Source organism: Canis lupus, chromosome 7 (genome assembly GCF_003254725.2).
Source record: "Canis lupus dingo isolate Sandy chromosome 7, ASM325472v2, whole genome shotgun sequence".
NCBI classification, from domain to species: domain Eukaryota; kingdom Metazoa; phylum Chordata; class Mammalia; order Carnivora; family Canidae; genus Canis; species Canis lupus.
In genome coordinates this window covers 20,692,105-20,704,624 of record NC_064249.1, presented here as the reverse complement: position 1 = coordinate 20,704,624, position 12,520 = coordinate 20,692,105, and the positions used below count along the sequence as shown (strand labels likewise).

At 35.9% G+C, this 12,520-nt stretch overlaps 1 protein-coding gene across 8 annotated transcripts in view; it reads left to right on the top strand.

Moving 5' to 3' along the window:
* RALGPS2 (Ral GEF with PH domain and SH3 binding motif 2) overlaps positions 1-12,520 on the top strand; it is a 158,409-nt gene that overhangs the window by 41,989 nt on the left and 103,900 nt on the right. For 7 of the 8 annotated variants that reach the window (XM_049112183.1, XM_049112182.1, XM_049112188.1 and 4 more), the window contains 3 exons: positions 906-1,051; positions 6,471-6,575; positions 7,781-7,831. In XM_049112183.1, the coding sequence (XP_048968140.1) occupies positions 995-1,051; positions 6,471-6,575; positions 7,781-7,831 (213 nt within the window). In that variant the 5' untranslated portion in view covers positions 906-994. Of the gene's footprint in view, positions 1-905; positions 1,052-6,470; positions 6,576-7,780; positions 7,832-12,520 lie in introns of those variants that run through there. The other variant, XM_049112189.1, reaches the window with a different exon arrangement.

Sequence of the window (12,520 nt, the reverse complement as noted above, 5' to 3'; positions counted from 1 at the left end):
TCTTCCTTAATTTAGTCTTACTGGTTGTTGTGAAGATCAGTGAGATAATGATTGAAGATATTTAATAAACTTTAAAACCCTAAACAAATAAACATACATTGTAGACTCTGTATGACACATTCCATAATATTTTATTTTCAATTATTTGTGGTATCTTTGTAAACCAGTTTATCAGCAATGGCAAACTTACTCAGTGTTGTTTCTTTATAGAAGTCATTTAGATCTCTAAAAGATATATTTATCTTTTACCGTGTTAATTTGTGACATGTAGTTTTATACTTTTTAAATTAAAACTAAAAAAGCATTTTTGGGATACCTGGGTGGCTCAGTTGGTTGAGCATCTGCCTTCAGCTCAGGTCATGTTCTCAGGGTCCTGGGATCAAGCCCCCATGTAGGGCTCCCTGCTCAGGGGGGCATCTGCTTCTCCTCCCTCTGCTGCCTCCTCTGCTTGTCAGCTCTCTGTCTCTCTCTCTCTGTGAAATAAATAAATAAAATCTTAAAAAAAAAAAAAACAACTAAAAAAGTGTTGAATTTTTCTTACAATAAGTGAAAAATTATACTTAAGCTTTACTGATGACAAACAAAAGAGTAACCTGTTTTGAGCATTGCCCGTTTGGGGGTTCTGAAACTTAACTGAAATTTTTAAAAAAAGGTTCAATAAAGTTGAAGTGTTTTATTTCTTGGCATGGTGATAGACATCAATTTGTTTTCTCAAACCTTTTTTAAAAGATTTTATTTATTTGACACACAGAGAGAGAGATTAAGAACATAAATAAGCAAGGGGAGCAACAGAGGGTGAGGGAGAAGCAGGCTCCCCATTGAGCAAGGAGACTCAGGGCTCGATCCCTGTTTTCTCAAACTTTTAATAAGACATAGATTTAAATTTTTCTGTTTATTTCTTACAGGAATAATAATGTATTTGTGGCCTTGGACATGAAGCAGTCAGTCTTCTGTTGCCGTTAACATAGCGTCAAGGACTGATGCTGTGGGAAGCATGGACCTAATGAACGGGCAGGCAAGCAATGTTAATATTGCTGCTACTGCTTCCGAGGTAAGACATTTGAGAAGTTTAGCTGTAGAATTTCTTACCTGACATTCTAATTTTTCAATCATTATGGTTGGTCACAGATTTAAATCAGAACTTGAGGGCAGCCCCTGGTGGCTCAGCAGTTTAGTGCCACCTTCAGCCCCAGGGCCTGATCCTGGAGATCCGGAATCGAGTCCCATGTCGGGCTCCCTGCATGGAGCCTGCTTCTCCCTCTGCCTGTGTCTCTGCCACCCTCCCCCCCCCGCCCCCGTGTGTCTCTCATGAATAAATAAAATCTTAAAAAATAAATAAATAAGAACTTGAGCTACAAATTTTTTAGTTTTAAAATTTTAATTATTCTATTCACATGTTCACTATACATCTTAGAAATAGTTCATCCTTATCCACCTAAGATATTTGACAAATAATGATTACTTAAAACCTTTTCTAAAAAAAATAAAAATAAAAAAAATAAAACCTTTTCTAGATTTTAGTTTTAAAGGATATATAAAACATCTTTTTTTTTTAAAGATTTATTTATTTATTTATTCGTGATAGACATAGAGAGAGAGAGAGAGGCAGAGACACAGGCAGAGGGAGAAGCAGGCTCCCTGCCGGGAACCCCACACGGGACTCAATCCCAGGACTCCAGGATCACGCCCTGGGCCAAAGGCAGGCGCTAAACCGCTGAGCCACCCAGGGATCCCCATAAAACGTCTTTTTTAGGGTATTTTTACATTATATGAACCTTAAGGGCAGTAGTACAAGTGAGAATAAAAGACTCTTTTATTTAGAATCACATAATTTTCACCCTGTCTAGATCCCTTGATTCCAAGCCTGTTGAAGATCATAAACGATTAGGCTGCAATGTTGGAAGCGATGTGGTTTAGAGTGTAAAGATGGAAGTGAAGACTAAGCTGGATGCCCATCTCTCCAGTTAATGTGCTGTGATTTTATTTATGCTTCACAGTTTTTCTTTGCTTTGTCCTTAAATCCAGGGTCTTTGCCTGCTTTCCTTAATAACTTTAACATCTAGCTATATTTCTCCTTTATTTTTCTCCTAAAATAGAGATGAAAATAATGTCTATGACTTTTTAACACGTTGGCCTCAAAGTTCATTAATAACTTCAGCTCCATTTTACTCCAGCCAGTTACTTAGGGCTTGCTACCCATGAAAATAGTCGGAGTCTGTGGTTTTGATGTTTCTTCTTATGCTGATGATGTCTGTATTTCTATCTATAGTTCTGATTCCCTCATACATTTTTATTAAGTGTTTCTGATGGACCAGAAATTTTATGTATAATATGAACAAACTCAAATTACTCATTACTATTCTGCTGTGCGATTTGTAAAGAAAATAGCGCGACCCCTCTCTCTGACTTCACCATTTCCCATCACTGTGTATCTCAGCACTGTTTTCCTTGCTGTCTCAATTTAATCTTTAGATTTCCCCTTGGCGTAGCACAACCATTTTCTCATCACAGCAGAGAGAGTTTGCTAGCAGAACAGAAGTTACGCTCTTCTGTAATGTCATCATGGAATGTCATCATGGAAGTGACAGCCTGTTCTCTTTGCCATATTCCATTGGTTAGAAACAGGTCACAGTCCTGCCCACACTCAAGGATGTGAGTGCCAGGAGACGGAGACTGTTGGCAGCTGTCGGAGAGCCCGCCTCAGCATACCTCATTGCCTGAGTCCGCTCCTTTTCTCTTATTTCTACTAGCACCATCTGGGTTTGGTAATTATTTTGTGTCTAGATTATTACAGCAGGCATTTAGTTTGATCTTGCACTTCCATTCTCTGCTGTTTTTGGTCCATTTGACTGTAATTCCATTTTAATATTCTTAAAATACAGTTCTTAAGCTTTATTGTATCCCCAAATTGTCCATGGTTCCCCGTTGCCTTCTAATTAAATACAGATGGCCCTAAACCTTTTATTCAAGACTTCTGTCAAAGGGACTAAATTATCCTTTTAATAGATTTAACTCCCACCAATTATTGACTTGAAGTTTCATTCTAATGAAAGAGTACTATATCTTACTGATTATTTGTATAAACCATTCTTTTCTCCTACTTTGTTATAGTTTTATCTGTATCACTTTTTATACATCAACTTTTCTTTCTCCTTGAGACAGGGATTATATGTTTGTATATATGTTTATATTATATGGATGTTTACTGGAGATATTTTTATAACCATGTTTTTGAATATGTTAAGTGTATGTGTGTGTGCATATATGTATATCATATTTGTAACTATATATTCTGAAACATTTGGTCTGGTATTACAGGAAACAGTATATAATTATTTGTTAAATAAAATAGATTATTTTACTTGTGAAAAATATCATTTGACTTTCCTCAGGACTCAAAGTAGTATAATACAGTATATGGTAAGTGGAAAAAGACTGTCTTTTAAATTGTTCTACACTGTGGCAAGAAAGTAAAATTGAAAATACGTATTTTCCACCTTCTCTTAAAATATAGATCTGTTAACATACCAAAATGCAAATGTCCCATAAATCTGATGAGCTTACAAAATGGATAAATACTTGATCTGGGTGAATGGCTTCCCTTGTTCCTTTATATTTAACCTGTACTAGAAGCTTCTGAGATTAGAGTGAATCTTTTTCAGATATTTGGAAGTTTCAGTGATTTTAGTCTTCTCTTAAATAAAGAATTACTACTATTCCCTTAGTGGACATTATGTTGAAATGCTGTGTAGCTTATCAATACCAACTTATTTATTGGTATTGGGGAAGCAGATAGAAACATCTTGCTCATAATTTCTTAAGCCTCTCCTGATGACTTGTAAGAAGGAAAAAAAAGAAAGTGATTATTTGTTTTGATAAGCAATAAAATTGCCATTATTTGCTAACTTGTCTTGAATTAGTTAAAAACTTGGAGAAAGTTAGGTTTAAAATTAACATCTTTACTTGACAGAATGAATTTAGTTATTTGAGCAATAACATATCTGTTTGAATGTTTAACATTCTGGATAAATTTCTAAATTAATCTTGGGATATAAAAGAATACTGTTGACATACTATAAGCTAGTCATAATTACAGAGAATAAACAAGTGAAATAAAATAAAATACTATGTATAAAATCTGATTATGGGACTTTCGGTTTCTGCTCAGATATGTAAAGAGGTTGGAATTTATTACTCCTGTCTTCACAACATGAAAAAAGCTGAACAAACTGAAAATCAGTAACCCTTCTTAGCTCTGTCAGAAAATTGATGTCACAGAGCAAACTGACAGTGATGACCCAAAAACTGGAGAGAGAGACAAGTAAAGAATTAGTTTACCAAGAGCAGAAATCACTGAAGGCAGAAATGGGTAGGAAAACTTAAACTATAGTTGAGAAATTGCTGGAGGCTATGTATGGGCTACCCTGAAGTTAAACACTCCCGGGGCCCAGTCTTAGGTTCTCCCAAACCTCACTTTTGTGTTTTACCTCTGGAAGCTCCACCAGATTCTCAAAGGGAAGATTGGAGAAAAATTCCTTCTTGCCTCACATTTTGAAATGTGCCCAGGGCCTTCGGTTCTCCCCATGACCTCCAGGGAAACTACTTTATCAGAGCCTAACCTACTGGGAGGGCGAGAAACACCCAACTCCAGCCCCTTCCAGGATTGGCGGTGGCATTGGGGTACTGGGAAGTATCTGAGGTCACACCCAAGGGCAGGCACAGGCTCACTAAAAGTCCTGACTGTAGGACTTAGAGAATACTTGTCCCCCCATACTTTACCACCACATCAGCAGGATTCCTGTATAATAATGAAAGATTATTAAAAAATAATAAATTAAAAAATAATGAAGGATTATAGCTGAAAGAACTGCAGAGCATAGATTCTAAGAGGGAGTTTCTAGAGAAACCCAAAGAAGGACGCTAGAGGAAATTGAAGACTCAAACACCTCAAGTACAACAGACAGTAAACACAGCATAACTCCTCCCTATATAGAAGTATATATCCTTACATTAAAGGCCTATTTACCTCAGTTCCTTATTACACAGTATGTTATGTCTGGTTTTCAGCAAATTATAAGCCCTACCAGAAGGTAAGAAACATACATAGTCTGGAGAAATAAAGCATGTAACAGAGCCAGACTCAGATATGGCAAAGATTTTGGAATTAGCAGACTGGGAATTAAGATAACCACAATTAATAATGCTAAGGGCTCTAACGAAAAAGTGGACAACTTGTAAGAACAGATGGATAATATAAGCAGGAATATTGAAATTCCAAGAGTCAAGAGAAAATATTAGAAATCAAAAACATTGTGACAAAAATGAAGAATAACTGATTGGCTCACCAGTGAACTGGTAGCCAGTATTCAGCCAATGAAAGAATTAGTGAGCTTGGAGATATGTCTATAGAAACATCCCAAACTAAAATGCAGAGAGAAAACAGAATGAAAAAAAAAATGGGATAGAATATCCAAGGACTGGGACAATGACAGAAAGTGTAGCATACGTGTAATGCAACTACCAGAAGAAAAAGGGGCAGAAGAAATATTTGAAATATAATAATGGTTGAGAATTTACCCAAATTAATGACAGATCCTTTCTTTTGAAATGATTTTGATATTTAGCTGCTAATGAAAGTGAAAGAAAACATAAAAATGAGGCATAAATGACAAGCACTCAAAACTGATGTGTAACAGCTGGTAGGTTGACATATGTATTATATACTGGTAGCTGAAACTTTGGTTAATTTTTGAGACATTAGCTGTAGTTCAGTATCCTGTCTCCGTTTAATAGAGCATAATTTAAATGTTCTTACAGAAATGACACTCAGATTTCAACCAACGGAGGCAGAAAACATTTTTGTCTCATAGTACACATGTGGAAATAGGACAGAAGTAAGTTCAGAGCCAAAAGCCACCTTTTGTTCTACATGTAGTAACAGCAAATTCAAACTTGAAATAGTAACCTTTAAGCAAAAACCCCTTAAATTTATAATAGTAAGAATAATATCAGTTTTACTATCACAGGGGGACATCACTTAGTTAATGAAGTTTTGAATATTGTCTTATGGTTTAAGTTATGAAAACAATTTGTCTTTGTCTTTAAAAAATTAGTTTAAAAATTATAGAGATGTTCTTCTCCCCTAACTTTTCCCCTTAACCTCATTTGAGAATCCTCGAACTTGTTAAAATCTTTAATTTCTATAAGAAATGGTAGGATGTCAGCATGAGGAAATGGACAGACAAGAAAATGACTCAAGAACCTAGAAAGTAGGAGAGGTTAGACATTCAATTGCCTGACCCTTTATCTAGTGCTCTTCAGCTGAGCAGGATGTTGTACCCATTTTATCTGCTGTGTTTGTTGACAAAGTGCTTTCCCATTCCTTGTTCAGTGTTTAATGCCAGTCGAATTTCTACAGCATCGAATGTGAGACAGTATTAAAATGGCTGCATTTTCTTTCAATTTAACAGAAAAGTAGCAGTTCCGAATCGCTAAGTGACAAAGGTTCTGAGCTGAAGAAAAGCTTTGATGCTGTGGTATTTGATGTTCTTAAGGTTACACCAGAAGAGTATGCGGTAAGTCTCCCACCTCCCCTTTTTCCCGTTCTTGAACATAACCTACACATTGATGCTGTTGAGTGAAGGCACAGCAGAAGGAGGCGGGGGCAAAACACTGGATGTGGGAATTGATGGAGAGAGTAGCACAGCAGCGGAACAAGCAGAGGGATGAAACGGGGAAGGGAGGAAGAGGTGGAGAGAGGTTTAGAGCAGCTTCCTACCTTATACCTTCAGCTTGGCAAATGAGAAGTAAATACTTACTACCTGAAAGGAATGTAACATCCTGTGTCAATTCTACTCAAAACAAAAAAAGTCACATGAGGAGAAAAAAAATGTATTTACCTTTATGGTAAATTGCTTTTGCCCCCTAAACCAACTGTGCTTTACTGACCTATGTAAGAAGTATTTTCACATTTTTATAAGTTAAAAAATTGAAAAATGGAATTTGAAGGCATTATTGCAGTATCATGAAAGATACTTAGAAAAACTTATTTTTTAACTGATACAAATATTCACTTAAGTTCTCTTTCTCCTTTAACTTGTGTTAACAGCATGTATTGATTTCCTGATGGTTGAGCCACTCTTGTATTCCAGGAATAAACTGTGTTCAGTCATACATAGCATATTCTTCTTTGGTGTATTATTGGGTCTTGTTTTACATCTGTAGCCTAAAGTGAGATTGAGGTAGGTCCACAGCTATGTGCAGTCCTTCCAAGAGCTTTAACCCCTGAGCTATGGAGCCAATCCGTGTGCAGTCCTTAGGTAGGAGTCGCCACTAGCATAAGTTTCATTGACTTTTATAAATGGGGAAGAAAACTGTTTTTTATTAGTATCAGATTTTATATTACTGTTTGAGGAAATATGATTTAATAATCACCATAATACTTCTTTCTCCATGAACCAAGAGAACTGATTTTTGGTTTTGATTTTGATATAATGTATGTCCAAATTTTTAAAACCATTTTATTTTCTAACTTTACCTCATTTATCTCATAAGAAAATATGCATAGGCATGAGAAAATTTGAAATAATCATATTTAATAATGGTATAAGGGCAACTTTTCATTTTCTATAATCCTTTTTAAAATTGATACTTTTTCTAGTAAAAATTTTGAGTATTCAATATATTTTAGTATAGAATATAATTTTAATTTACTATAGAGTATAATTTCATGTCATAGAATTCCCAAGGAGAAATTGTCATTTTTTACCTTTTATTTCAGGGTCAGATAACGCTAATGGATGTTCCAGTATTTAAAGCCATTCAACCAGATGTGAGTAATTTTAAGAATTTTTCCTTTTAAATATACAGAATGATCATTAACAGTATCCCCAAATTAAGAAGTTTTAGAAATGTCAAATTCACATTAGTGTTTAAATGTTTAAAGCTTTTGATGTGACTATCCATATGATATTCAGGCCTCAGAAGCTCATGTGGCAGTCATAGGTATACATCATTGAGCCATAGGTAGGATTTTGAATCATTTTGGTTGATTAGGCTTCATCACTTTTCTGAGTGGTGAACAGACTTAGGTTGAATGATTTACCCAAGGCTTTGAAGCTTTTTCATAAGAGAATAGGAATAAGAAACTGGGTTTCACAACTCCAACACTTTTTTCCCTTACATCTTTACTTATGACTTTATATATGATGGTGTGTTGACATTTTGGTGAGAAGAGGGAGGATCATGGGAGGCATTTTTTAGGTCTACCTACTATAAGCCATTTATTATGCTATGTGTGTGTGTGAACCTGAGTGTGGTGTGTAGTGTATTTTACTGATGAGAAAACAGAATGACAGTTGTCCTTGCTTCACAGCTAAGTGTGGGAATTGGATTTCAGACTCTAAACACATGCTTTTTCCACATTTACCAAGTAAGAATATAAGTATGATTTTGAACCCCAAAACTAAGGAAATGATGGGGCGCCTGGGTGGTTCAGTTGGTTAAGTGTCCAACTCCTGGTTTTGAGCTCAGGTTATGATCTCAGGGTATGAGATCAAGCTCCACATCAGGCTCCAGTTTCAGCATGGAGTCTACTTGAGATTCTCTCTCTCCCTCTAACAGTCCCTCTTCTGTCCCTCCCCCCAATTGTGTGCATGAGTGCACACATGTGCTCACTCTCTCTCTCTCTCTCTCTCACACATCTTAAAAAAAACACAACTAAGTGATAATACCAATATTCAATACCATGAGATATATTTCTTAGTCCTTTTGGAAACAAAATATAGTGTGTTTGCCCTGAACCCTGTAATTATTGTAAGGAGTTAGAGAAAACATCTGTGTCTCAAATGGTATAGACCGTATTAGTCTTATGATTTTCAAGTAAGTTACCTAATGTCTTAGAGGCTCAAGTTTGTCACTTACAGAATGAAGGGGTAGGCCTAAATTATCTCTGAGTCCCTTCATTTCCACAATTCTGTGTTTTCCTAACATTTACCCCATACTATGAGGATTCTCTCAGCAGAACCATTAGATTAACATTAGGAACAGTGTATTCTATACATAAAGCCCAAAAAGAAAATGGCTATTGAATTTAAATGACAAAAGCTGAAATACTAATTTCCTCCCATCTCCTGAACAAAACAAACTACATTCTTGGCAGACATTATACTTTTTTTTGACCTTAAGTTCAGCCGTCTTACCTTTGATATATTTTTTCCTTTTGAATAAATGGCAATGACCATATTGTTATTTCCCATGAGATTAGTGCTACCAATGGAAATACAATGTGAGCCACTTATATAACTTTACATTTCTAGTAGCCATGTTATGAAGTAAAAATGAAACAGATGAAATTAATTTTAATAGTTTAATTTAACCTATAACATCCAAAATATTATCACTTCAACTTTCAATCAGTATAAAATTACTGAGGTATAGTCTATATTCCTTTTTTCTCTACTAAGACTTTGAAATTCAGTGTGTATTGTACAGTTATGAAACATCTTTATTTGGACTAGCCACATTTCAAGTGCTCAATGGCTGTTTGTGACTAGGAGCTTTGGACATTGAAGTTCTAGGTGATGATATTAAAAACAGAATTCAAGTCAATATGGGAATTTTTTATTTTCCTGGGACATCTAAACTACTTTGTAAAATTTGCAAGTGAACCTTAAAATTCCCTTGGCTCTATTCCCTTATCTAACTTAATACCAGTCTCATTGATTTTTTTTTTAACATTTTAAGAATCTTATCAACCCATTCTCTCTCTCTACTCCCAACACCCCAATTGAAGATACCATTTTGTGTCAACTGTGTATCCTCTTACTGATTTACTTGCATCCACTGACCATTCTAAACTCTTCTCTATCCGACACCCATGGTAGTGTTTTCAAACATCTAAATCTGCTCATGTGATCCTTCTGCTTAAAACACTTTAGTGGCTTTCTGTTGCTCTAAGAATAAAGACAAACTATCATAATATTGTCTACAAATCTCATAGTTTCTGGTCTAGCTACACTGGCCTTTTAGTCCCTGTACCACTGAGCCTGTGCACATCCTAATTAACTCCTATTCATCCTTTGCTTCTCAGATCAAGTTTGACTTTCTCAGAGTTAAGCTTTTCTTGTCTTCCTGCAGGTTCTTCTAGCACTCTTTGCTTCTTCACTGAACTTATCAGTTGCAAGTTTACATGATGTTTTGTTACTCAACAAGTCTTTGCTGAACGTCTATTATGTGCCAGGCACTGGTTTAGTTGCTGGAGGCCCAGCAGTGAACAGACTAAAACTCATGCCCTGGTGGATCTTACATTGAGTGAGGTGAACTAGATAGTATGTCATGAAAACTATAAAGCAGTCAGAAGAGACTAGAAAGTGAAGGCAGTGGGAGTTTTGATTGCAGATGGGGTGCTTTCACTGGGAGGGTGCCATCTCTCTGAGAAAAGACCTGAAGGAAGAGAGTAAATCATGGGTATTTGGGGGAAAAATATTCCAGGCAGAGAACAGCCAGCACAATGGTCAGTGCGCTATAGTGAGGGTGGGAGGTAAAGGCTAGATGTCATTCAGGCCTTGCAGATCATTACTCTAAAAAAGATAGGAAGTTCTTGGAAGGTTTTGAGGAGAGGAGTGACAGTTTCTGACTGAGACTGTAAGTAGTACCTCTTTAAGTCTCTTCTGACTCCTGACTGCTGACTGGTACCAAAGACGAATCAAGGAGACCAGGTGAGAGACTACGTGGCAAGCTTGGTTCAGGATGGGAGTGGAAGAAGTGGTGGGAAGTCGTCAGACACCACGTGTAAGAGTTGTCAAGGATGATGCCTGGGTTTTTGGCCTGACACCAGAAACATGCAGTTGATATTCTCTGAGATGGAAAATTATTATTATTGTATTCACAACTCCTGGCACTGCCATTCACATGGAATATTATGTGCAATGTTGCCTTGTGGAGAAAGGCCCGAGCAGCAGATGGGGAGGAAAGAGCAGGAGTTTGGCTTTGGACATATTTAGGTTTACATGTTTGTCAGAATGCTGAGTTAGGTCATACGTAACTACATTATTTGTCCAGGCAAGTGTAGTTTGAGAGAGATGACTGTAGAGATAAAGTGTGGATTAGGTTACCAAGAAAGTGAATATAGATGGAGAGAAGGGTTCTAGTTAGTGTTTAGGTGGAACTAGCAAAAGAGATAAAAAAGCAACAGTGAGTGATTTAGGAGGAAAGTCAAGTTATTATGGTATTCAACAAGACAAGTGAAGGAAGGATTTTTAAGAAGGAAGGAGTGATGAGGTGTAAAGTATGTTAATCGTGTGCTAATTTGATTAAATGCTGGCTGCTTCCACTAAGTTTTAAGCTACTGAGGGCAGAGACTGGTAATTTTGTTTCTTCTGTTTTATCTGTCTGACATGTAGTGGGGGTCAAAGTTAGAATGAGAAAATGAATATAGTGTTCAGTAAATATTTGTTCAGTGAGAGAACCATTTTCAAAAATTGAAACTAATTCTTTTGGAAGAAATGATATAGCACAGAAATATTCTTAAGTGTTAGTCTCATATAATCATCAAGATTACATGAAATCTGGCAGTAAAAACAGATTGTCATCTGGCAGAAAAATGTTTTCTAATTTATTATGAAATATTCAAGACCTACAAGGCATGAAGACTGATTAAGATGAACCCCTGTGTACCTACCTAACCAGTACTGTTGAAGCCACTCTATGTTCTCCCTTGTTTGCCCTCTTCCCTCCTCCCACCATGGTAGCCACTATCCAGTATTGATCTAGATCATTCCTTTGTGTTTAACTATATTTCTTCTATAAATATGTATAAATTTTTATGTAAATGGCATTCCGTTGTTTTAGTCGTCCTTAGCTTGCTTTTTATGTTCAACATTGCTGACGAGCACCCCTTGTAATATGTGCATTCTAGTGCATTAATTACTGAGTTGTAGAGCATGAATATCTTTGAGTATGTTAAGTACTGCCAGTTTCCTGAAATGTTTGTACAGATGTTGTTTATCATGTCAAAACTTTTGTTATTGACAAACAAAAGATTAAGCTATGATGTCAGTCTAATGTATTAGTCTTATTTATTAGCATAAAAAAGTGTTTACCTCATTATGTAGTTAACTTCAGTAAAGAATGAATTCTTTGGTTAAATCAAAATTTAACCTCATGTTATGAAAAAAGAGTAGTTATCACTGAATCTAGTAAGTTTATCTTTGTGTTTCTGTCCATATCAATGTTCAAGTCTCTATAGATAACTTTATGGAAAACTTTTAAAAAGTGTATATATACTTTATGAAACTTTAAAAGCTCTTTAGTTCACTAAAACTACTAAGATTCACTATTACATGTATATATCCGTATGTAACTTTATTTCAGATGTTAATTTATTCATGTTTTCTAACTTGAAATTTGTAATAAATTTGAACTTCAAAGAAAAATAGATTCTGAATCCAGCCACGTGGTTTAGTGATTTCATACAGATTGGTGATTACACCACCCAAGTCTCACTGGATTTGCTATGATA